This window comes from Muscardinus avellanarius, assembly GCF_963383645.1.
Source record: "Muscardinus avellanarius genome assembly, chromosome: 3".
NCBI lineage: Eukaryota > Metazoa > Chordata > Mammalia > Rodentia > Gliridae > Muscardinus > Muscardinus avellanarius.
Window position 1 is genome coordinate 137,007,877 of NC_137788.1, and position 26,760 is coordinate 137,034,636.

Genomic DNA, 26,760 nt, shown 5'->3' on the forward strand with positions numbered 1-26,760 from the left:
TAATTTAATGGCAACACAGTTTTATATTCAGCAAAAACCAGAAATGAAGGAAACTAAAAATTAAATTGTTAGAAGAAAAGAAAGAGGCAAGGAAAGTTTATAGATTGTGAATAAAACTACACTAAACACAGCAACATAACTAGAAAGAAGAGTACACACAAACTTCAAATTACCTGTCAAGAGAAAAAAAAGACACAAAATCCTAGCAAGCTCTGAGTTTCATGCAAGCTTGTGCAAGAAACAAAAACAGTCTAAGAAAAGTTGTGCAAAGTGGAAAGCATAAACTAGCTATGAGCTTAGAACTGATCTAAAATAACTGGGCATGATGGTGCACACCTATAATCCTAGTATTTGGGAGACTGGGAAAAAAGGATCACAGATTCAGGACAGCCTCAGTAAATAGTGAAACTTATCAACTTAGTGAGATTCTATTTCAAAATTTAAAAAATACAGGGGTAAAATGCTCTTTGGTTCACTTCCCAGTAAAACACACACACACACACACACACACACACACACACACACACACACTCTCTCTCTCTCTCTCTCTCTCTCTCTCTCTCTCTCTCTTCAGAAAGAGAAGGTCCACCTTAAGTACGGAGACATAAAAGATCACCAGTAGATTAGAGAACTGACCTTAGCTAAAGGACTTTAAAAATGCACTTGATTCAGGGTCACCTATTTTCAAAGGCATTGCACTTAAGTAAAAAGAAGAGAATCGAGAAAAAGGTGCTCTCTGGAGACTGGGTAAGTTAAAAGCAGAAATTCTGAATCTAGTAAGTCAAAAAATAAAAGAAGAAAAAAAAAAAAAAGAAAGACATACAACATCACCACCAAAAACACAAAACAAAAAACAGGCTGTTCACCAGGAAACTATAGTTTGTTACACTCACAGAAGAAAAAAATTCTTCAACTTATCTAGTAAACCAACCCAAATATATACAAAGCAAACAAATTAAAACATACAAACTATACAAAGGTATAAGAAAACAAAGCAAATGAGGATCAAATGACAAAATGAGAATCCAAACAACTCTGTTGATTAATCACATCTCCCCACCAAAAAAACAAAAACAAAACCCCACAGTATGAACCAGAACAGTAACTCTCAAAATGAAACATCCTCACATATATAAAAAATATTTTGAATAAGAAGTTCAAAATTTTAAATCAAAAGTGAATGAAACAAACAAACAAACAAACAAACAAAACCCCAGAAAGAAGGGAAGAGAGACTTAAATGAGCTCAGAAAATGAGGAAAAAAGACTGAATAGCTGGGTATAATGGTATATACCTGTGATCCCAGTGGCTTGGGAGACTGAAACAGAAGGATCATAGGTTGGAGGGCAGAGATAGAATGTTCCTGGGACCAATCCCCAGTAGCCCCCCAAGAAAGAGAAGAGGCATTTGAACATAGATGGGAAAATAATATAGAAGTAAAAAGGCTCAGACTTGGTTAAAATAAAAGATAAACAAGAAGGAAAAAAAAACTTATTTACAACTGAAATCCCTATTTAAGAAAAGTAAAACAATAAAACATAATTTTAAAAACTAACTAATGTTGGGAGGCTGAGACAGGAGAATCACACAGGTTCAAAGTCAACCTCAGCTACTTAGTGAGGCTCTCAGCAACTTAGTGATACCCGTTTCCAAATAAAAATATAAAATAGGCCGGGCATGATGGCGCATGCTTGTAATCCCCTCGTTTGGGAGGCAGAGACAAGAGGATCGTGCAGGTTCGAAGCCTGAAGGTAAAAAGCCCCTGGGTTTCTTTACCAGTAACACATATACACAAACACAACTAATTAATGAAAAATTTAAAAAATAAACAATACCAGAATTTATATGCTGTGAATCCAGTAGGTATGTAGTTAACATTAATCTTTACTGCCTAATTTGAAATCATATCCTAGACTTGAAAAGTAAAGAACAAACTGTAAAGGTCTCCAATCTAAAAGATTAAATAAACTTAACTAAAATAACAAATAAAGCAAGAGTACAATAAAATAGTTTTTTTTTGTGTGTGTGGTACTGGGGTTCCTGGAAACCCTTCTACCTTCGGGCTGCACTCCCAGACCTATTTTATATTTTTATTTGGAAACAGGGTCTCTTAAGCCAGCGAGGCTGGCTTCGAACGTACGCGATCCTCCTGTCTCCGCCTCCCAAGCACAGGGATTACAAGAGTGCACCACCATGCCCGGCCAATCCAAACCTTTTAAGGCCCAACTCAACAGTTTTTTTCTGGCAGTCTATGTAGAGAGAAAGAAAATTTAATACAGATAAAGACTGGAGAATATCTCAGAGAGTAACAAAGAGGAATATAAGAAGATGTGAAAGCAATTTGGGTGGCTGGGGGGGGGGGTCGATGAGAAATTTAGTTTTGCTGTGCTAGAGGTCAAGATAAATAATAAAGATCAAACTGAAATTTGAAGAGCTACATAGGCGTTATATCTTCATAGAGATTATTACTTTAAATCTAGCTAATGGTAGAAGAAATCTATACAGAGAAAATCATGATTCCTATACCAATGCTACAGATAAGGGATAAAAATAGTTTTACTCACCTACTTACAATATAGAAGACCAAGAAACTAAACAACTACACAAAAGTCATCTTAAAAATACTGCTTAGCAGAACATCTCCTTCTTGCATAAATGCCAAAGTGGCAGCTTTAAGAGTTGAAAGCAGCACATCAACACTAAGCAGTTACTTAAATTATTGAGTTTGAAATAGGAAGTTTTTTAGAAAAAAAAAAATAAAATAACTGGTTGTGGTGGTATATACCTGTAATCCCAGTACCTGGGAGGCTAAAACAGGAGGACTGCAGGTTCAAGAACAACCTTAGTGACCGAGTGACACTCCTCAGCAACCTAGTGGGACTGTGTTTCAAAAATAAAAAATGGCCAGGAGTGGTGGCGCACGCTTGTAATCCCTGCGCTTGGGAGGCGGAGACAGGAGGATCGCGCAGGTTCGAAGCCAGCTGCGCTGGCTTAAGAGACCCTGTTTCCAAATATAAAAAAGTATAAAATAGGTCTGGGAGTGTAGCCCGGATGTAGAAGGGCTTCCAGGAACCCCAGTACCACCAAAAAAAAAAAAAAAAAAAAAAAAAGAATCTGGGCATGGTATCACATGCTTATAATCCCAGTACTTGGAAAGCTGAGACAGGAGGCTTGCAGGTTTGTGGCCAGCCTCAGCAAAATTAGTGAGACTCAGGAATTTAGTGAGACTTTGTTTCCAGATAAAAATAAAATAAGGGCCAGGCATAGTGCTGCATGCTTGTAATCCCAGCGCTTGAGAGGCTGAGACAGGAAGATCCCACAGGTTTGAAGCCAGCCTCAGCTACTTTAGTGAGACCCTGTTTCCAAATAAAGTATAAAATCGGTCTGGGAGTATAACCCAGAGGTAGAAAAGCCCCTGGGTTCCACCCCCAGTACCACCAAAATAAATAAATAAATAAACATTAGTAATAATATAAAATAAATAATAAAATAAATAAGTCTAGGAGTATAGCACAGAGGCAAAAGGTCCCTGGGTTCCATCCCAAGTACAGAAAAAAAGAAAGAAAGAAAGAAAGAAAGAAAGAAAGAAAGAAAGAAAGAAAGAAAGAAAGAGGGACAGACAGTGGGTGGGTGTAGCTCAGAGGTAGAATGCCCCTAGGTTCAATTTCCAGTACCCCCAAACACACACACACACACACACACACACACACACACACACACACACACATGAAAGTCACACAAAGGAGGTAAGTTTCTACCCTTTATTCCCCTTCCCACAGCAGGTAACAACTCAAGATCCAATCCTTATCAAATCCCCTTAAGTAATTCTTGTGTAACTGTCTTTATCCCATTAGACCAGTTACTTCACAACTAGAAAGGTCAGATGGCCATTACTACTAAGATATAATTGCACACTTCTTAGCAAATATAAGATTGCTTTCGGGGGAGGGGGCAAAAACAAAAACATCTGAATTCTTAAAAGTTCCATGTGCCCCCCACTATCAAATCTATTTTAATATATTTGAATTTTGAGAATGCAGAAGGACCCTTTTAGATACAATATGTCTTCATCTTCACAAAATCAGGTAATAGTAGAACATGGCATATTTTCAAGATGAACATGAAAACACATTTTAAAATTGTTCCCTTCCCGCCCTCAACCCCAATAAATATGTTAGCATATTTATAAAGTGAAGCTTCTTCATGCAAGTGTCCACCAGAAGCACCACCACCTGTTCCTAGAAAGGCCAGTGCTGAAAAGAGGACAGTGAGAAAGCTGGAGAGGCGTCTAACGCTACAGGAAGGTGCTCTATAACTACCAGCATGCAGTGACCATCAAGCAGGTGAACAGAGGCTACACCAGGAGGAGCTGAATGCTCCAAGCAGAAAGCCCGACTTCCCTATTCATCTCAGCGGGTTTCCAGTGTGAGAAAATTCTACCACCAAAAAACTAAAGGTTGTTACAAAGGAAACTCTCAGGAGTAAAACAGCAATTGTAAGTGCTAAGTTCTTCTATTTATACTACATAAATAAGTATTTTTCAATAAAATTATTTTTCCATGATAAAATTTCATTTTTAACTACTAAACATGTAACAGACTATATTTCATTATTCATAACTCAAATACAGGGCACTTTCAAAGTAGTTATTTAATCCTACACTAAAGATACATTAGCTCTAATTTTATATATATATGTCAACAGATAACGTAAATTGTTTCCAACTTCTATAATCTTAGTTTGGCGCTGGTTAATGACTCATTTATTTAATCAAGAACACATACTGTATTTTCTGTTTTCTCCTCATAGAATAACAGTATTGTCATTTAAAAGCTGGGTCTATTTCCCAAAAAAGACAAAAAGGATATTCTGAAAATTAAGAGAAAATCTAATTGGGTCCTCAACATAAATCAAGCAGTTAAAATGGTTCAAAGCTCAAAGATCAGTATAGCTGGGCGTGGTGGCACACACTTGTAATCCCAGCATTTGGGAGGCTGAGACAGGAGGATCACAGTTCGAGAACAGCCTCAGCTGCTACTTAGGGTCTGTTTTAAAATAAAGAATAAAAAATATGGCTGAGGGTATAGCTTGGAGGTAGAATGCCCCTGAGTTACATCCTGGTACTGGGGAAAAAAAAAAAATCAGTGTAAAAATTTCCTTCATAATAAATAGACACTAAAGAACACTAAAGAGCCAACTAATGTATATGCAGAGAAATAAGTCATATTTCATTTCATCACTGATAAGATCTTATAGCTACATGAAGATCATTATATATTTTCTAGGATTCAAAACAATCCTCTACCCTAATATATCTATAAATATACTAAGTTTATATACTGATTGACTCTTGTCAAACTATGTGTACTAATTTGAAATGTTATAGTATAAAGTTATAGTCTTAGCCAAAAACGGGGGGTGAGGGGGAAGAATAGCAAGTTTAAAGGCTTAAAAAAATTAAAGTGAATAATATTTGAGTTAAATTCTACTGAATTGTTTATCAAATACCCTAGTCCCTAAACAAGGGATCAGTAAACTATGACCAGCATGCCAAATATGGTCCACTGCCTGTTTCTATAGTTTTATAAAGCAATGCTCATTATTTATTTACTGTCTTGTGTTTGCTTTCATTGTGTTTACAATAACCAAGTGAAGTAGCTGCAAAGAGACTGTATGATCTACAAATTCTAAAATATTTATCTGGCCCTTTACAGAAAAATATAAACTCAGTTTAAGATACAAAATAAAAAATTTTCATATTATGGCTAAGTTAACCTTAGTTTTGCATTATTTGTAATTTGATATATACTGTAAAAAATACCTTCTATTTGAATTCCAGTCAGTTAAAATTTAGCTATAGTTGCTGTGTTCACTGAGGTTTCCCATGTACAAACCATTATCTGGGAAGAAGCTGTGAAGGTTAGCTTTAGATTAGCAAAGACTATTCCCAACAGATTTGCTTGCTATCTACTTTTCTTAAATTGCTGTAAAATTACCATTTCGGAGTCACTGTGAGAGGCCTGACCCAGACTGGATGCAGGCTCTAACTCAGAGTGAGAAGCTTGGTCAAGGGAGAGAAGGGGCTCAATAATGTCATCGTAATCATCTTCCTCTGTATCCCCCTCCCCATCGGCAAAAGTACCTCTAGTCAAGAAATCGGAGCGCGTCCGCGCCATTCGAGCTTTCTTTTTATGGGCCGGTCTGGCAACCTGCTTGACCAAATGATAAAACAAACAACACAACAATGTTTTGTTTTGTTTTGGGGAGATGATGCCAATGAAAGAGGGCTCATGAATTTCTTGAAATATCCCTCCACCCCAAAATGCCCTTTCTACTAATAAGTAGCACAGATGACCAAAAGGAATCCAAGTATATTACTCTGGACAAACATTAAGAATGGAAGCTAAATCTACATTGTTCTTCCATAGTCAATTAAGTCATCCTTCACTGCCATAAAGTCACACCAGAGTCACTTGAATAAATTTTTTTTTCTTAGCAACTTTTTTGTTGTAAATATAATCTGTGTTTTTAGGCATCATTCCTTGCCTAGAGTACACCTTCCTAATTACAACAGGTTTAGCTCATGGTTTCTTTCCCTGAAAATACTTGGGAGTAATGTGTAGATGAGGTTGCTCTACTACAAGAATAGTAACTTCTAAAATAACATGCATCTACTTCACATAGAAGATACTTACCTCTCGATGGCCCAGTCCAGTTAACTTCACAGGTTTCCATGCTGGTTCATTTTGTTTATGGACTTGAGGATTTTCACTGTTTATGGCTTCCTTGTTTACACTTTAAATAAATCAGCAAAATTATATTTCAATTCCTAGCAGACATCCATAAAGTACAGTATAAAATATATTTTAACAAGCCAAGATAAAGAATCCTAGCAAATTATAAATATTTCTAGATAATTCCCAAAACAATATATCAGGTTTTTCTCCTATCACCTCATCAGTACTATTATGAAGAATCTACATGTATGACTGAATTCCTAAAAGCCCTGCCCTGAAAATCATGTGTTATATTCTACTACAATGACATATATTTAAACATAGTAGCAGTGACAGAGGAAGAATGTTCCTGGGTTCAATCCCCAGTACCAAAAAGAAAGAAAGGAAAAAAAAAATCATGGCAGCAAAATCAGTTCAAGAACTGAGTAGATTTGATAATAAGAAAAATATCTGCCGGGCGTGGTGGCGCACACTTGTAATCCCCGCGCTTGGGAGGCAGAGACAGGAGGATCGCGCTGGTTCGGAGCCAGCCTCGCTGGCTTAAGAGACCCTGTTTCCACATAAAGTTAAAAAATAGGTCTGGGAGTGTAGCCCGTGGGAGTGTATCCCGGAGGTAGAAGGGCTTCCAGGAACCCCAGTACCACCAAAAAGAAAAAAAAAAAAAAGAAAAAAAAGAGAAAAATATCAAATCCCCTAAAACTTTAGGATATTAGTCTTAGAAGAAGCCTTTTTATTTAAACATTGTAAAGTACCTGATAAAAACCTGAGATAATTCCTATTGGTTAAAAAAAGTCTCTCTTTCTGAAATCTTTCTCTATAGTTTTCATCACGTGTCTTAGTTTTAAAACTTGAGGTTATATAGACTTATACCAACACTAGCAGGGTAAGAAGTTGTCAAGTTAAAAAAACAAAAACAAAAAATAAGAATGCCCTTAAGCTAGGCATGGTGGCACACTTAATGTAATTCTAATACTTGGGAGGCTGAGACAGGAGGATCATAGGTTCATGGCCAGTCTCAGCTACTTAGTGAGGCTCTCCACAATTTAGTGAGAACCTGTTATAAAATTTAAAAAAATCAAAAACAACAACAAATACTGGAGAGGATGAGAAGTGGAACTCTAATACATTGTTTGTAGAACTGCAAATTAGTGCAACCACTTTGGAAAATAGTATGGAGGATCCTTAGAAGAATGGGAATGAACCTACCATATAACCTAGCAATACCACTTCTGGGTATCTATCCAAAAGAATGGAAACCAAACTACCAAACTAATGCATGCGTATGTATGTTCACAATGCAAAATTCAAAACTGACAAACTATGGAACCAGCCAAGATGTCCATCAACAAATGAAGGGCTTACAAAACTATGGGATATGTACACAATGGAATTTTACTCAGCCATACAGAAAAAACGATGTCATTTACAGGGAAATGGATGGAACTGGAGATATTAGGTTAAGTGAGTTTAGCCAGTCACAAAAAGTGAAATATCAGATGCTCTTCCTAACATGTGGAAACTAGGGAGAAAAAGGGTCATAGGAGGAATTCTAGACAAGAAGGTGAAACCATAGGTGAGCAAATAACTGAGGGGGATAGGAGAAAGAAAGAGAAATTCCCTAATGTACGTGATATACATTCACAAACATATTAATCACTAAGCCAAGCATGAGAAAGAGGGAGGGGAGAGGGGATGGGGTAAATGAGTGATGTGTGTAAGTATGCCTCTACCATCTTGTACTCCATTAAGATGTATGATTATAATGCACCAATAAAATGTTTTTAAAATAGGGCTACCGATGTAGCTGGGAAGTAGACAGCCCCTAAATTCAATTCCCAGTACAACACAAACACACAAAAATGAATGCCCCAAACCGTACAGATATTATTATAGTACTGGCTTGGGAATTTTTTTATTTTGCTTGAATAACTATATAATCTGACTGCTTTATCAGTAAATTTTATGTAAAAATGGTCGTCAAAATCTGATGAAAATCTAAAATGAATCTATACTTTCATGGCCTCAATTTCTTGTATTAGTTCAGAATTATGAGTCTTAAAATTTATCAACAACATATTGCTAACCTCTCCTCAGTGGGACTATAAACTCATCAACAATCATATCTAATCTCTTAGTATAGTACTAATCAAAAGTAGACAAAAACTTAAAATACCGATTGGTAGGTTGCTTTTGCATTCAAAATCTTTCATCTAACTTTTTTTCTGTGTGTGGTACTGGGGTTCCTGGAAGCCCTTCTACCTCTGGACTACACTCCCAGACCTATTTTTTATATTTTTATTTGGAAACAGGGTCTCTTAAGCCAGCATGGCTGGCTTCGAACCTGCACGAACCTCCTATCTCTGCCTCCCAAGCACGGGGATTTCAAGCCTGCACCACCACGCCCAGCTCATTTAACTTATAAATTTTAAGGGCCATAAGAGGCAACCCAGTCATTTTCCCTATGCAATTAAGTCTGTAAACAAATAAAATGAGTGGCAATCTTTATCAACTAAAAGCATCTTAAAGATCTCTTTTTTGACCAGTGTGTGATTCAAGTTTAACAATTCTAACTTGTCCTGAAAAATTCCTTCTGGCCCCTAGAATCTTTCCTGCCAAAGATGACTGTATTGGTTCTCTCTTAAAAAAAAAATAAAAAACAAAAATCACTAGGACTGCTCCCATTCAAGCTAACTTTTAAACACACAGCAGTTTCAGATTTCTCCATAATTTATTTTTTGCTCTAGCTCATCAAATATATGAAGACCACTATGTACTTATCATCATTATGATATAAAGAGAACACTAACCTAGTATCACTTCCTAATCATGAAACCAAATTCTGATGTTTTCATATAATCAATCTAATATATAATCATTTTCAAGATAAGTAAATCAATAATGTGGTAAAGGAAACTAGATCAAATAAACCTAAGACTCTATCTTGGAAAAATGACAAAAAGGATAACTCACAGGGTGATTGTTTTTATTTTACTTTTTCTGGTACTGGGGATGGAACCCAGGAGCTTTCTACCTCTGGGCCATACTCTTAGACCTATTTTACATTTTATGTGGAAACATGGTCTAAGTTGCTGAGAGTCTCACTAAGTAGCTGAGGTTGGCTTCGAATCTGCTTGATCCTCCTGACCCAGCTCCCAAGTACTGGGATTACAAACATGTGCCACCATGCTCAGCTTTTTTTTTTTTTGTTTTGTTAATTAACAACTATGTCTTTAGTTACAAAACAAATGCATAGATCCAACTGCTACTTTACATTTATTAGTACCTATATACATACAGATTTCATATTAAAGTTAATCAGAATAAAAGGAATTAGTCTTTTTTGTACTGGGGATTGAACCCAGCTGCATTATACTCCTTGGCTATACCCCTAGCCTCCCCATCTTTTTTTAAAAATAGGGTCTCATTAAATTGCTCAGGCTGGCTTCAAAACTGTGATCCTCCTGTCTCAGCTTCCCAAGCCCTGGGATTACAGATGTGCACTACATCATGCCTGACTAGGAAATAAGCTTGTGTGTGTATGGGGGGGTGGGTACTGGGGCATTCTACCTCGGGGCTACACCCCCAACCCTATTTTTATTTATTCTTTATTTTGAAACAGGGTCTCATTGATTTGCAGAGTCTCACTAAGTTGCTGAGGCTGCCTGTAAACTGCGAATTTCCTGTTTCAGCCTCCTAAAGGCTAGGATTAAAAGCATGCGCCACCACGCCCAGCTAGGAAATATGCTTTTAACATTTTCTTATTGGCAGATATGCTGTATGGAGAATCTTTACACTTTTGGGCAATCTCTAGATTAAAGGGCAGGAATGAAACTTTGAAACTTCAAGGTGTTATTAAACTCAATTGTATTCCATAATATGTAGAAAAAACTCTAGTGGAAAAATTGACTATTAATGATCCCTTGACCATATTTGCAAAGGGTTTCTATAAAATCTGTATGCAATTTTAAAACCTGAAAGACTGAACTGTTGATACTAGGATAGGAGAAATAAAAGGTATTTTCATTGTTAATGTGAAATTTGAGCTCACTTTTATGTACCAATGAAAAATGCTTCTCTGGGCTAGGGAATAGTGTAGTGGTTGAATACTTGCTCAAAATAGAGGCCTGGCTTCTATTCCCATCAACAAAGTAAGAGAGAATCTTTGCTCATAATGACAAGTTTTTTTTTCTTTTTTTAATCTTTAGCCAGGCATGGTGGTGCACACTTGTAATTCCAATACTTGGGAGGCTGAGATAGAAGGATCACTGGTTTAAGGACAGCCTCAGCAAGTAGTAAGACTCATCAACCTAGCAAAACCCTGTTTCAAAATAAAAAAGGGGGCTGAGGGTGTAGCTCAGGTAGAATGCCCCTGGGTTCAATCCCCAGTACAACACACACACACACACACACACACACACACACACACAGCCTTTAAAAACTAATAGAATGGTGTTTTCTAAAGGCTAAGGAGAGGGGTAAAGTGAGGGGTAAAGTGGGTATAGAATTTCAGTTTTACAAGATGAAGTTTTAGAGATTTGTTGCACAATAGGGGATGTATAATTAACACTAAAGTTACTATATACCTAAAAATGGTGAAGAAGATAATTTTGTGTTGTAATGTTTTATCACACACGAAAATATATAGAAATAAATGAAGACTATAAATAAATCAATAGCTGTGACAAAGCACATTAATTTCTTTAAAGCCTGACAGTAATCAGCTTGGATTGCTAAACTTCAAAACTCTAGAGTAACCAGCACTTGTTAAATGCCTACTGTATTTACAAGCAATGTATTGCCCTTTACAAATGCTTCCTCACTTAATGCAGAAGAATAAAAACTCTGCTACCTGTGCTCAAAGATTCCTAGGGTACAAATATATCTAGTTTCAGATGAATGATAGAATCTATAATAAGGTAATATTTTTAGAGAAAAAAATGTCTAATTTAAGCACAACCCACACGAATGGGAGTATGACATAGACCTTAATAAGAATTTTCCCATTACATACAAAAAATGAACATTTCACTTACTGGGAAATACTCATATTGTCCTTTGGTGTGAAGAAAATGGCCTTTTTATTCCCCTCTCTCAAAGGATCATCAGATTTGTGGTCACAAGACTGAGCTGACCTAAGGTTTTCTCTCTTCGACATGCGATTCTTAGAGAGTTTACAGGCTACACTCTGCTGGGTGCCCATTCTTTCTATCTTGGAAAATTCTTTGACAGCACTAGATTGATATGGAGTTCCTTTTCTTTCAAAGAACAAAGTGACAGGTCGGTCCTTTATGGGTAAGTGAGCAGGGAGACTGTCTTTTGGGGCAAGAGCTGGGTCTTGTGCAATCACTGATGATGGGGACCGTAGCACACTGGGTTCTCCCCTATTTGGGGGATTTACAATGAAGAGAGAGGACGGCCTCTCTACTCTGTGCTTTGTCTGATAGAAAGACGGTACCAAGAAAGACTCCCCAGATTGTGACTTTTCACTTGTCTTGAAGGCTTTTCGCTCCTTCTCTAAAATGTCTGTTTGCTGGCGAATCTGTTCCATCATCTCTTTTTCATTCTGCTGCTGCAAGTGCTTTTGCCTCTCTTCCTTCTCTGTGTTTAGTTTTTCTAACTTCTTAAGCACAGTATTAGAAATATCTGTATTCAAAGAAGGAACCACTTGATCTCCAGATAAGTAATACTTTCTAGCTTCTCTTTTTATATCCACAGTAAGAGCTGTCCCCGGTGTGTCTTCATTTCCCGGCAGTTTGTTTCTGTGGGTGCTGGTGTCTAGTTGAGAACTTGTTTTCAGAGGGTCTTGATGGGGAATATAAAAAAATGTAGGCAAACTACTTGAAATAAAAACATCTCTCAGCTGTGGTTTATAAGTAATAGGTTCTGAATCGCAGACTAGCTTTTCTTTCAAAGCCCCATTCTTCAAATGTTCCGAGTCAGAAGGTGCTCCCTTTGGAACCAATTCAGAGCTAGTCACACTTGAAGCACTAAAGGCATTATCCTGTGAATCAAATTTTGAACTGCTAGGTATGTTAGGTGATGAAGCTTTCAAGTCTCCTTCATCTAAAATTATAGACTCTAGTTTGTTCTTTTGACCTTCCTCACAGCTCAGAAGTTCCAAGCTCCCTTGAGAGCTTTCGCTATCAGGTGTACCCTGTGGGGATTGTAGGCCTTCAGGCATCAGTTCTGCTGACCATCTGCGTTCCTCTGAAGGAGACACACCACCAAGAGAACGAACTTTCAGCAATTCTAAGCTAAATTTAGCTTGCTCTAGTTCTCTCATTCTCCGGCTTTCTCTTTTGGCCCGGCCTACTTTTTTCTGATGGAGATCCTCCAAGGACTTTGGCCTCTCTCTTACAATCACATCTTCCTGCAAATCCATACCACTTTGGCTTCTGGCTCTCTCCTGCCACTTGTCTGGAGACTCCTTCGAGCAGTCCAGTGAACTTTCACGGCTAAGTCGATTACTTTCTATCACAGATTTACCTTCTTCTATGGCTTTCACTCTGTTGTCAAAGGAACAATCCTCCCATTTTGAAGGGTCTGAACCTTGAATTTCCAGAGCTTCATATGCCTTGATATTCACCAACCCAAGTTCTAGCTTTGTTTCTTTTAGCCTTTGTTCTTTTAAAGCTTTAAATCTATATAAAAACAGACAAAATGGGTTACAGACATCTTTTAGTTACCAGTAGAAAGAATACATTTATTATGCTTTTTTACAAAACGAAATGTTACACATTTTTCTTTCTTTCTTCCATCCTTTCTTTCTTCCTGAGATGGATTCTCACAATGTTTGAGGTTGGCCTCAAACTTTGAACTCAAGTGATCCTTCTACTCAGCCTTCCAAGTGGCAGGGCCCCAAGATGTGTGCTCTGCGTCCAGCTGTGAGGATGTTTTTATGCTACCTACGTGGATAGGCAGTGTTCTCATGGGTCAGGTGGCACTCACTATGTGAGCTGCCCCTGTGCAGTTTTGGTTCAACTCCACTGCAGAGTGCCTGCCTAGCACAGGCGGGACTTGGCTCAATACCCAGTACCGCCAAAAAAGAAAAAGAAAAAATAAGTAAATTTTTCATTTTAGTAATATCCTTACTTGAAATATACCTTAAAGATAAAATTAGGTTTTTAAAAATAGAAATAGTTGAATATTGCCAATTTATAATTTTAAACCTAATGTAAAAGTTAATTCCTAGCAGTTGTAACCATATACACTGTAGGTTTCCAATCCAATTCAATAATAATTCATTTAATTTCTAGTATAGACCAAACAGTGTAGGTTAAAACTGATAGGGCGATTAAAGTATAGTGAACAATACATATTGTATATAACCAATAGTAATACAAGTGTTAAAGCAGAAATATAAACAAAGTGCTTAGGGAGAGAAAAGGAGCAATTATTATAATGACAGAGATTACCTTTGTCGTGCTCTGAATCCTCTACATGTTGACTGCAAGAGGATAATTTTGTTCTTTTGTTCTTGGTACCTTTTACTTTCCCTGTAGCCTTTCCATCTTGCTTGTATGCAAGTAGCAGCCATATGCCTGCGCCTATAGACCTCTCTCCATTTCTGCTGGATGATGATGGCCGCAGTCCGTAGCTCCAAGTACCGCTGTCTCTCTATGTGAGCACGCCAGGAAGCTTGAAGAAGAGTAGCTGCACTAGCCATAACAAAAGTATCCTTCCGCACAGCTGCATCTCTGACTTGCTTCTGATTTAAGTAATTCCTCCAGAATTGCTGGGGGGAAAAACAATAGAAGCCAGTTCTAATGTTACCACACGTTTCCACAGAAAAGTGAATAAAGAATGCATTTCCCATGTCATAATTAAGAGGTTAAGTGGTTAAGTAGCTAAATTGCTGGTAATTATAAATAAAAATGTTCTTTTCCAGAAATGCTTGGCTAAAATGCCTGTTGAATAATATAACCTTAGCTAGGCATGGTGGCCCACGTCCATAATCCCAGTAAGTGGGAGTCTGAGACAGGAGAAACACAGATTTGAGGTCAACCTCAGCAACTCAGTGAGACTCTCACAACCTAGCTAGACCCTGTTTTAAAACAATAAAAAAGAGCTGGGGATGTAGCTCAGAGGTAGAATGCCTCTGGGTTCGACCCCTAGTACCACAAATCTAAAACAACAAAGAGTAGAAGAATACATCTCATCTCTGAAATTTATATAATTTAAATGTTTCACAATAAAACACTTTGTTAGTAAATGAAAGCCAAATAAACTAGTCAATCTCATAAAAAGAATTCTTTGCTTCCCACCTGGATAACAATAGATGCCTGTCTCAGATGAAGAAAATGTTGCCTACACAGCAAGACCCTGAACCATCGTTGCAACAAAATGATTCTTCGAAGCACCTCTTGGTGAAGGAGATCTTGTAAGTGCTGTCGTCCCTGTTCCTTCAAGAAGACCTACCAGAAGGAAGAAAGATAGGGAATGCAATTTAAGAAGGAATGAAAAATCTATTTCATGAATTATCACTTCTATGGTAAGCTTTTAGAGAACAAATTCAATAGTAGATTTGTAAATGAACTACTAAATAAATATTTCACCCAATTACTTTAAAATAGTCATTCAGTAATTGAGGAAAAGACAGTAGAATATAGGAGGGAAAGTCAGCAAGGGTAAAGTGAGAAAGTGTACAAAAATTCCAGAGTGAGAGACTAATATAGTATTTCCTTGGGAGAAAAATATGCCATAATGAATCAGTGTTTTATTTTTTTATTTTTGGTGGTACTGGGGTTCCTGGAAACCCTTCTCCAGGCTACACTCCCAGACCTATTTTATATATTTTTTTAAATTGGAAACAGGGTCTCTTAAGCCAGTACGGCTGGCTTCGAACCTGCACGATCCTCCTGTCTCCACCTCCCAAGTGCAGTGATTACAAGCGTGCGCCACCACACCTGGCTGAATCAGTGTTTTAAAGATGTTAAGTCGCGCGCACGCGCACGTGTGTGTGTGTGTGTGTGTGTGTGTGTGTGTGTGTGTGTGTGTGTGTGTGTAAGAGAGACAGAAAGACAGACAGACAGGAGATTAATCCTAGGGGCATTCTAACTCTATGCTACACCTCTAGTCCTATTTTTTATTTTATTTTATTTGGAAACAAGGTCTTTCTAAGTTGATGAGTCTCTCACTACTTGCTAAGATTGTCCTCAAACCTGTGATTCTGTCTCAGCCTCCCAAATACTGGGATTATAAGCATGCACCACCACATCCAGCTGAATAAGTCATATTTTTTAAGAGTGTTAGAGTAGGGAAGGGAATTGAGATCACAAATCTTGAAAATTTATCATATTTTGAATAAACCAATGAAAATAGTCATTTTGAAATGCAGTAGGCATTTGAGGCTTCTATTGCTCAAAGATAGCAATCAGTTTTACTAATGAATTTTTAAGGACTTGAGGTACGCAAAGATAAATTACAAATATCCCCTTGGAAATAGGATTTGTACTTTACCTTTAAAAGTGAGTAGCTATTATATACCCAAAGAGAAAAACAATAAATTAATTGGTAGAAACAGATTTCATCTAAGCCAATACTGGAGTTGATAAAAAGAGCATGCACAGAAAACAAGAGAACAAGTAATCTACATAATGAGGATATTAAATAATGTGAATCACAATATAAAGGTCCTTAAAGGAGAGGAGATGTTTGAATTTTATGTGGAGGATATGAGAGGATCATTGAAGAGCAGGAGGCCAACATAAAGAAACAAATATATAAAAATGATTCTGATACTATAAGTAGATTAAGTTAAATATAATAACTAAAAATGGGTAGACTAACAGCAGATGAACAGTTGTTTAAGAGTAATGTAACCTGGACGTGGTAGCACACACTTGTAATACCAGCATTCGGAAGGCTGAAACCAGAGGATCGTGGTTCGTGGACAGCCTCAGCTACTTAGTGAGACCCTCCTCAACTTAGTGAGACCCTGTTTCAAATTAAAAAGAATAAAAAATAGGATGGGGATGTAGCTGGGAGGTCAAATGCCCCTGGGTTCCATCCCTAGACTCGCCAAAAAAAAAAAAAAAGAGTAATGTAGAACTAAGGAATAAAAATGAAATAGAAGCAATAAAATAGAGAAAAGGGGAGAAATACAAAAAATCACTCGTAAGAGGAAAAAAAAAAAAAGAACTTTCTAAGTAGCTGAGGCTGTCCATGAACCATGATTCTCTGGTCTCAACCTCCCAAATGCTGGGATTACAAGCGTGTGCCACCATGCCTGGAAAACAAAACAAACAATAACAACAACAACAAAAAGAACTTTTTGAAAGGATTAAATTGAACTGGGAGTTTTACATCTTTGATCATGTTTCAGATTCCCTGTCTGAGAAACTGGAAAAAGGGCAAGAAAAAGAAAGCAGTTAACAAATTAAAAAGAATGCTGCTGACTACATTATTTAAAAACTCTTACCCTGCCGGGCGTGGTGGCGCACACTTGTAATCCCCTCGCTTGGGAGGCGGAAACAGGAGGATCGCGTAGGTTCAAAGCCAGCCATGCTGGCTTAAGAGACTCTGTTTCCAAATAAAAAAGTATAAAAATAGGTCTGGGAGTGTAGCCTGGAAGTAGAAGGGTTTCCAGGAACCCCAGTACCACAAAAAACAACAACAATAAAAAACTCTTACCCTGAACCAGGACTGGTGGCGCACACCTATAATCCCAGTACTTTGGAGGCAGAGACAGGAGGATTGTGCAAGTTCATAGCAGCCTCAGCTACTTAGTGAGGCCCTTTGCAACTTTAGACTCTGTTCTAAAATAAAGAATAAAAACAGGGCTGGAGGTATAGCTCAGAGGCAGAATGCTCCTGGGTTCAATCCCCAATACTGCAAAAAAAAAACCTTTTACCTATGATATTTGATATATGTTATCTCTTTTATAAAAAGTCTCTTAGGCAAAGAGTGACATAATTATTAAAATACAAAAACACAAGCTGGGCGTGGTGGCGCATGCTTGTAATCTCAGTAATTGAGAGGCTGAGACAGGAGGACTGCACAGGTTTAAAGCCAGCCTCAGCTACTTAGTGAGGCTTTCAACAACTTAGTGAGACGCTGTTTCCAAATAAAACAGAAAATAGGTCTGGGAGTGTAACCTAAAGGTAGAAAGCCTCTGGGTTCCATCCCCAGCAAAACACACACACACACACACACACACACACACACACACACACACACAGCCAGGTATGGTAGCATATGCCTCTCATCTCAGTACTTGAGAGGCTGAGACGGGACAATTACAGGTTTCATACCAGCCTCAGGAACTCAACAAGGCCATCAGCACCTTAGTGAGATGCTGTTTCAAAATAAAAAATAAAATTTGGCTGGGGGTGTCACTCGGAGGTACAATGCCCCTGGGTTCAATCCCCAGTGCCACAAAAAAATAATAAATAGAATTCAAAACACAAAAATGTACTCAATTTTGACAAATACTACACACACACACACACACACACACACACACACACACACACACACACAGTACATTTACCATGGTTTTTCCAACTTGAAAATTATCTGGATTGATATTTTTTTTCCTGAAGAAATCCTGAATGTTAACTTTGGATGAAATAGTATTTCGAGGAAGAAGTACATGGAAATGGCTCACAAAATCCTGAAAAGTAAAATGAAAACATTGTAAAATCAAAGAAATGTATAAAAACAAGATCCTAAACTAGCTAATTATCTCTTTGTTAATCCTTTTCTCCTTTATTTAAAGAGGATTAAGCAAAAAAAGTGTTAATTCAAAATACTATAAGAGGTTAACTTTAAAAGCATGAGGAGAAAATATTGAGTTCTAAATATTGTATAATCAAATGTTAATAGAAGAAGAGTATTACAACCTAATTACTCCCTTTGAGAAAGTGGTAATAAAGACCAAAAAATAGCTGTATACACCTTTTGCAACAGCGTCCCGTGAAGGAAAATCCTGCTGAGAAAACTTTAGGGAAAACCAAATGGAATATTTTCCTTTGACTAGATACTTTTGATCAAACAATTTCAAATACTGGAAAAATGAACATGAAAAACTGCTATGTTAAGAGTAAATTTATAGCTAGTAAACACTCTGATCAAATGAGAATAGCCAAATTACTAGATTCTTTTACTACACAGGCTTAATGAGACTGCTGGCATTTCAATGTGAGTGAATACTCTCTAAGTCTTTTCAATTTTGTATAAAACGTGGGCTGGAAGGGAAGAATTAAGGGAAATAAACAAGTAAGCCCCAAAGAAATAATAAACAAGATATGTGAGAATAATTTACTTGATGTGAATATATACTTAAACATCACTATAAAAAAATAACCTGAAAAGAATATTTGGAGCTGTATCCTGACTGGCGAATTCGAACAGTTTCCAGCATCCCTGTGTATCGAAGCTGTCTAAGTACCAAGGCATCATTGAATCTTAAGGGCAGCTAAAACAAAACAAAGAGAAAAATGGTTAACCCAGAATGGGAGATCTCTGAATTATAATGTTTTGTAGGAATGGTTAACTTCTTAATATCTGGTGATTTAATGGAGGTTGTCTGGCGAAGATACAGCTAAGGTGATAGGATAAGCTCACCACCCATCTGGTAACTTCAGAACAATTCTAACCAATTCTAGAATAAAAGAAAGAATTCAAGCTTCTACATTTCTCTGGTTCGGAAGGCATAAGACCTTAAAAGCTCAAGAGGTTTTTAGTCCTAAGTATGTTACTTTAGGAGGTAAAAGACACCTAAAATGAAAATTATAGAACACTAAAGGAAGAAATTAAAGATCTTAGAAGATGAAAAGACCATCTATGGCCTTGGATAGGCAGAATAAATATTACGAAAAGGACCATAATAGATATAGGTGTGGTGGCGCACATCTATAATCCCAGTATTTGTGAGGCTGAGACAGGAAGATCACAGGCTCAAGGACAGCCTCAGCTACTTAGTGAGCCCCCCTGCAACTTAGTGATACCCTGTTTCAAAATAAAGAGTTAAAAATAGGACTGGGGGGTTTAACTCAAAGGTAGAATGCCCCTGGATTCAATCCTTGGTGATGCTAAATAAATAAATAAATAAATACTGGCAAGGATATGGGGAAACAGGAAAACATATACATGGGTGGTAGAATTACAAATTAGTACAACCACTATGGCTATCAGTATGGAGAGTTATTAGAAGACTGGAAATGGACCTGCTAAGTCTCAGCTAAGTCGTTAAGGCTGAACTTGAATGAACAATCCTTCTATCTCAGCCTCCTAAGTACTAGGATTACAGGCCTGTGTCACTAAACCTGGCTAAGTGATTTCTTTCAGTAGAATACAGCACACAAACAAGACATTACACTTTAGAGTAACAAAAGTTTTACAAAGAAAACTTCTAAAGAAATTTCAAGAGGGATTTGCTTCTCAAGTTCTAGGACATGTTAAATCAACCTCCACACAAATACCTTATAGAAGTGTGATAATTAGAAGACTAGCCCTAGAAAATTTTCCTCATAAAAATCATACAAAGAGTCAGGTGCAATGGTGCACACCTATAATTCCAGTACTTGGTAGGCTGAGACAGGAGGATCAAACGTTAAGGACAGCTTAAGCAGGAGTGAGACTCTCATCAACCTAGATGATTGTTTCCAAACAAAAATAAAATTGGGCTGGGAGTGTAGCTCAAAGGTAGAATGCCTAAGGGTTTAATACCCAGTAAAACAAACACACACACACATACACACACACACACACACACACACACACACACACACACAATCATACATAAATCATACATAGCTCTTCCTTTCCTGTTTAATCTCTAAAATAATTTTTTGGTTTGAAGTAACCTGAGCTATATGCTGCCATTTACAGGACATTTTTACCTTTTCAGCATTAGAGCGGATGCATTTTACAAAATATGGTTCTGCTTGGCAAAGAGTCTCCATCAGTTTGCTTAATGATGCCTGCAATACAAAACAATATAATTAGCGTACTCTTCCATTCCCATCATGCAACAAAGTGATGTAGAAATATAAACAATAATGTTGAAAAATATACAAAAACCTTCTATGCATACACATAAAGTGATTTGTTTCTGAAAACTGTTTATTACCATTCTGGTTAAATTAAGGATAACTAAAAATAAGGCAATTACTTTAAGAATAATCTCACTATAGAGCAATTTTTCACTACTGTATTTCATTAAAAAATTTTAGCCAGGCATGGTGGCGCACACTTGTAAGCCCAGCATTTGAGACGCTGAGACAGGAGGACTGAGGTTCACAGACAGCCTCAGCTACTTAGTGAGGTCCTTGCAACCCAGTGAGACCCTGTTACAAAATAAAGAATAAAAAAAAAAAAAATAGGGCTGGGGTTGTAAAGGTACAATATCCCTGGGTTCCATCCCCAATACTGCCAAAAAAAAAATTATTCAAACTCATGCATTTTTGAATAACTTTTAGAATCATCCAATAGGGTATCCATTAATAGTTCCTTGCTTTAACTTTAATTAATGTCTGTAGAATATGTAGTGATGTCCCCTTTTTCATTTCTGATAACAGTAATTTGTATCTTCTCTCTTTTCCTGATTAGTCTGTCTAAAGTCTTATTTGTTTTCTGATCTGTTCAAAAACCAGCTTTTTTATTTCATCGATTTTTGTCTACTATTTTTCTGTTTTCAATTTCACTGAATTCTGCTGTTGATTATTTCCTTCTTTCTGCTTGCTTTGGGTTTAACCTTCTTTTTCTAATTTATTATGGTACCAGCATCCTTTTTTTTATACCTGTATTATTTTATTGTATTTGCACATAGTTCAAAGTGATAAACACATGCATACAACACTTATAAAGCATCCAAAGGAATAATTTAACCTTGGAATACTATTCAGCTGCAATGTGTACAAATTTTGATATTCCATTCCATTTAAAATATTTAAAATTTTCTTCCCCTTTGGTTCATGTGTTATTTGGATTTTAAATTTAATTCTATATAATCAAATAAAACATTTTGTATTTTAGTTCTCTTGAATTTGTTAAGGTTTGCTATAGGGCCTAGTTTACGATCTACCTTGGCAAGCAATACATGGGCACTTAAAATGAATGCATATTAAACAGTTACTGGATGGGATGTTTTACAAATTTGATCTAGGTCAAACAGGTTAACAATGTTGCTCAAGTCTTCTATATTCTCCATATTCTTCCATTGTCTATTTAACCTACTAATTACTGAGATGTGTCTAGAGAATTCAAGAATAATTGTATATATGTTTCCTTTTAGTTTTATCAGGTTTGGGTTCAGAAATTCAGAAGTTCTCTTACTAGAGAAATGCATCTTTATTGCCACTTTTGTCGTGATGAAATATTCTTCCTTAGTCCTGGTAATGTTCTCTGTTCTGAAGTTTACTTGTCTAACAAGCAGAGAAGAGGAAAATTTAGTTTCTACTACTTCAAGCAAAGGACTATGTTTTTCTTTTTGTGTGGGTGTATGTATGCATTGTAGTTATACATCTTAATGGAGTACAAGATGGTGGAGGCATACATGCACACATCACTCACTTTTCCCTTACCCGATTCTCATCCCATTAAGCAAAGGACTATGTTTGACTAATGATGTAATGGTAGATATATTTTCCAACAACCCATGAGTCCCTGAGCAGCTGAGTATGCATATTAGATCAGAGGAGAAGCAGCATATCTAACAAGAGGTTACAGCAGATTTAAAAGCAACAGCATGTTCATGACTTACTGTATGAAGAAAAAGGCACAAAACTCTTTTAAGGAACTAACTAAATAGAAACATAGTCCCTATGAAGTGGCTAGACTTTCACACAGGATTCTGTGTGTAAACACCGCATAACTCTTTCCTTTTTGGTCAACCTGCATCACCCCACTTATAACTTAGTTTTAACTAATATGGAATGTTTGGTGGCCAGAGGAGTTAATTCCTTAAAAACTAACTAACCTTTACCTCTGGGAAACAAACTCTCAAAAAAGAGTATTCCAGCTGGTCATGGAAACACACATTCCTAATCCTAATACTTGGGAGGCTGAGACAGGAATCTCTCAGGTTCAAGGACAGTCTCAGCAAGTAGTGAGACTCATATCCACTTAGTGAGACACTGCTTCAAAATAAATTTTAAAAATAGGGCTGGGGTATAGCTCAGAGGTAGAGTGTCCCTGGGTTCAATTCCCAGTACCCCCCCCCACACACACACACACAGGGAGGAAAAGTGAAGGGGAGAGGGAAGAAGGGAGGGGGAAGAGGAGAATGGGGAGGGGATTGAGGCAGAGGCACAGGGAGAGATATCCAGGCTAAAATGAGAGGGAGATTTTACCAAGATTAAAATAGTACATTTCCATGTATCCCCTTCTTTTGTAATACTTCTGTAATACATTTTATTTCTAACCTACAATATACTACTATTTTTGTTTCTTAAAATCAATTATCAGCCGGGCGTGGTGGAGCAGGCTTGTAATCCAGTATTTGGGAGGCTGAGACCAGAGGATCTTGGTTTGTGGACAGCCTCAGCTACTTAGTGAGGCCCTCTGCAATTTAGTGAGACCCGGTTTCAAAATAAAGAATAAAAAACAGGGCAGGGGTATAGCTTATAGCTTAGAGGTCGATTGCCCCTGAGTTCCATCACCAGACCTGCAAAAAAGAAAAAAAAAGACAAAAAACCCTATTAATTATCTTAGCCAGGCGCGGTGGTGTACACTTGTAATCCCAATACGTGGGAGGCTGAGACAGGTCCTCCTGGATTCTCAGCCAGCCTCAGCTACTGAGTGAGGCTTTCCATAACTTAGTGAGACCCTACTTCAAAATAAAGAATAAGCCGGGCGTGGTGGCGCACGCTTGTAATCCCAGCATTCGGGAGGCTGAGACCTGGAGGATCGCGGTTCGCGGACAGCCTCAGCTACTTAGTGAGGCCCTCTGCAGCTCAGTGAGACCCGGTTTCAAAATAAAGAATAAAAAATAGGGCAGGGGGTGTAGCCCGGAGGTCAAATGCCCCTGGGTTCCATCCCCAGACCCGCAAAAAAAAAAATAAATAAAAATAAAAATAGTGTCTGATGTGTAACTCGAAGTAGAATGCCCCTGAATGCCCCCGATTTCAATCCCCAGCACTACACACACACACACACACACACACACACACACACACACACACACACATCTATTATTATTTTTTAAATAGAGACAGCATTTTAAAACAAAATTTCTTTCATTCTGGTACTATTCCTGTTTCATGTTAATCCATATTTCTATGTGGTGTACCCATCATAATTCTTCCATGTTTAACATTTCTGGCATTATACTAAGGTCTGCTAGTAAAAATTTTTATTTTTTGTCTGAAAAAGTATTTATGCATCTTTTCTGGGGGGCAGTAATGGGGACCGAACGCAGGGGCATTCTATCTTGGAGGTACATTCCCAGCCCTATTTTTTATTCTTTATTTTGAAATGGGTCTCATTATGTTGCTGAGAGCCTCACTAAGTAGCTGAGGCTACCCGCGAACCTGCGATCTTCCTGTCTCAGCCTCCCAAGAACTGGGATTACAAGTGTGCACCACCATGCCCAACCTTTACTCATTTTTTTTTTAATGGTACTGATGATGGAACCCAAAGACACTGCACCTCTGAGCTACACCCCCAGTTCTATTTTTTTTGTCTTTTTATTTTTTGGAACAGAGTCTTAAGGATTTGCAAAGGCTCTTGCTATAAATAGCTGAGGCTGTCCACGAACCATGGATCCCCTGTCTCCATCTCCCAAATGCTGGAATTACAGGTGTGTGCCACGACACCCGGCTATTACTCATCATAATTAAGAGATAAATTTACTATGCATGAAATTCTGGAATGACACTTTATCAATTACTCTATGGTATCCTTGACTTTACAGTTTCCTTTTTTTTTTTTTTTTTTTATGGTGGTACTGGGAATGGAACCCGGGTCATCTAATCCGAGCTACACCTCAGCCCTATTTTTTTATTTTTTATTTTGAAACTGGGTCTTACTGAGTTGCAAAGGGCCTCACTGATTTTATAGTTTCTGATGAGAAATATACTGTTTTCTTATCTTCACTTCACTGAACACTGTCTTTTTTCTTCTTCCATCTAGGTTTAAGATGTTCTCTTTATAACTAGTCTTAGCAATTTGATATGATGTTCCTTGGTGTGCTTGTTTGTAATACTTATTATGTAATACAGTCTTGGATCTTTGCACTTACACTTTCTACCAAATAAAAATATTTTAGCATCATTTCTTGAAATATGTTTTTCTTGCCAGGTGTGGCACATGCTTGTAATCCCAGTACTTGGGAGGCTGAGACAAGAGGACCACAGATTAAAGGACAGGCTCAGCAACACAGGGAGACTGTCAGCAACCTAACGAGATCCGGTGAAAAAACAAAAAATAAAATAGGGCTGGGGTTTCAGCTCAGAGATTGAATGATGCAGGTTCAATACCTAGTACCACAAAAAAGCAGGGGTGGTGTTGGGGTTATAACTGAGTATTAGAGCACTTGCCTAGCATGTGCAAGGCCCTAGGGTTCCATTAAAAACAAAATCACATATATTTTAACTATTCTGGGGGTAGTTATCCTTCATACTAAAACAATTTCAGCCAGATGTGGTGGCACACACTTGTAATCCCCGTGCTTGGGAGGCTGAGACAGGAGGATCTCACAGGTTCAAAGCCAGCCTCGGCTACTTAGTGAGGCTCTCAGCAACTTAGTGAGACCCTGTTTCCAAATAAAATATAAAAAATAGGTCTGGGCGTATAGCCCGGAGGTAGAAATCCCCAGAGTTCCACCCCCAGTACCACCAAAAAAAAAAAAAAAAAAAAAAAATTCAGATCCTGTTACGAAATCAAGGTCTTTCTGGCCGTTGTACCAACAGGTCATGTTACTCTAGCAAGTAATGAAAGAACTATTCTTCTACTCCTGTATAAATACTAGAAATTGTTAGCTTTGCATGATTCTGGTGGTTCTCTCCTCAGTCTTATGGCTTTAACCACACGTGCACAGATCAGCAATATACCACAGATTCAAAAAGGACCCCTCAGTAGACATGCAGCACTCTTTGCATGCAGTTGTCTCATCTCTGCTATACTGTCTCGTGAATTCTAGCTGCCTCTCCTTCTTCATCTATTCAATGAGCAAGACCACTGGTGCTTTCTTGAGTTCTCTTTTCCTGAGCTTTAGCAAACTGGCTTTATGAATTAGCTTGAGACTTTCTTGTCCTTTATTCTTTATTTTTCATTTTGTAGCCTTCTTGAAGGACTCATAGTCCTGCAATGCTTATTGTCTAATATCTGAAAACATCTGAAGCCTTCTCTTATCCATGTTGGTATGCTAGTCAAGAGAAAACGTGCTAATGAACTAACAATTCTGCCAAGACTGTTTACATTCATATTTATGATGCACATTAGTAAACTCTGATCCTGTTTTACTTAGCAGTGTTTACCACATGATTTTTTTTTTTTTTTGCTCTAACCCATTAATCTTTACATTTCTAATAGAAAGTAAGCTGGGTGTGGTGGCACATGCTTATAATTCCAGCATTCTGGAGGCTGAAACCAGAGGATCACAGTTCGTGGACAGCCTCAGCTACTTAGTGAGGCCCTCTGCAACTTAGTAAGATCCTGTTTCAAAATAATGAATAAAAATTAGGGCAGGGGGGTGTAGCTCGGAGGTCGAATGCTCCTGGTTTCCACTGCCAACTCCCCCCCCAAAAAAAAGACCTACAAAGTAAAAGTAAAGATATCTCTAGACTATATGAACATAACTACGACTTGCTCAAGCAACATCTCTAATTTCTTTTTACTGCACAGCCAAATGACATTACCCAACTATTTGTTAGGGTTTTTTTAAATTTATGGCTGAGATTTCAAGTTAAACCCACTGCCTTTCTTTTAAACTCACTGGCACATAATAAACTCTTTGGTCTTGTTCTCTTTTTATTATTATTTTTATTTTTTTAAAGAAATCATGTGACCAAACAGACTTTACAGAATCAAATTTTTATCTAGGACTATAGACAGAATTATCAAAAATAAATTATCTTTT

General features: G+C 37.5%; 1 protein-coding gene across 2 annotated transcripts in view; it reads right to left on the bottom strand.

Annotated features, from left to right (window-relative positions):
• MYO9A (myosin IXA) overlaps nucleotides 1-26,760 on the bottom strand; it is a gene marked incomplete at both ends in the record, with an annotated part of 187,408 nt that overhangs the window by 62,106 nt on the left and 98,542 nt on the right. Inside the window, 8 exons of one of the 2 annotated variants that reach the window (XM_080693311.1) lie at nucleotides 5,997-6,209; nucleotides 6,696-6,771; nucleotides 11,771-13,378; nucleotides 14,153-14,472; nucleotides 15,002-15,151; nucleotides 18,229-18,351; nucleotides 19,045-19,155; nucleotides 20,582-20,662. In XM_080693311.1, coding sequence (XP_080549437.1) covers nucleotides 5,997-6,209; nucleotides 6,696-6,771; nucleotides 11,771-13,378; nucleotides 14,153-14,472; nucleotides 15,002-15,151; nucleotides 18,229-18,351; nucleotides 19,045-19,155; nucleotides 20,582-20,662 — 2,682 coding nt within the window. Of the gene's footprint in view, nucleotides 1-5,996; nucleotides 6,210-6,695; nucleotides 6,796-11,770; nucleotides 13,379-14,152; nucleotides 14,473-15,001; nucleotides 15,152-18,228; nucleotides 18,352-19,044; nucleotides 19,156-20,581; nucleotides 20,663-26,760 lie in introns of both variants that reach the window. The other variant, XM_080693312.1, reaches the window with a different exon arrangement.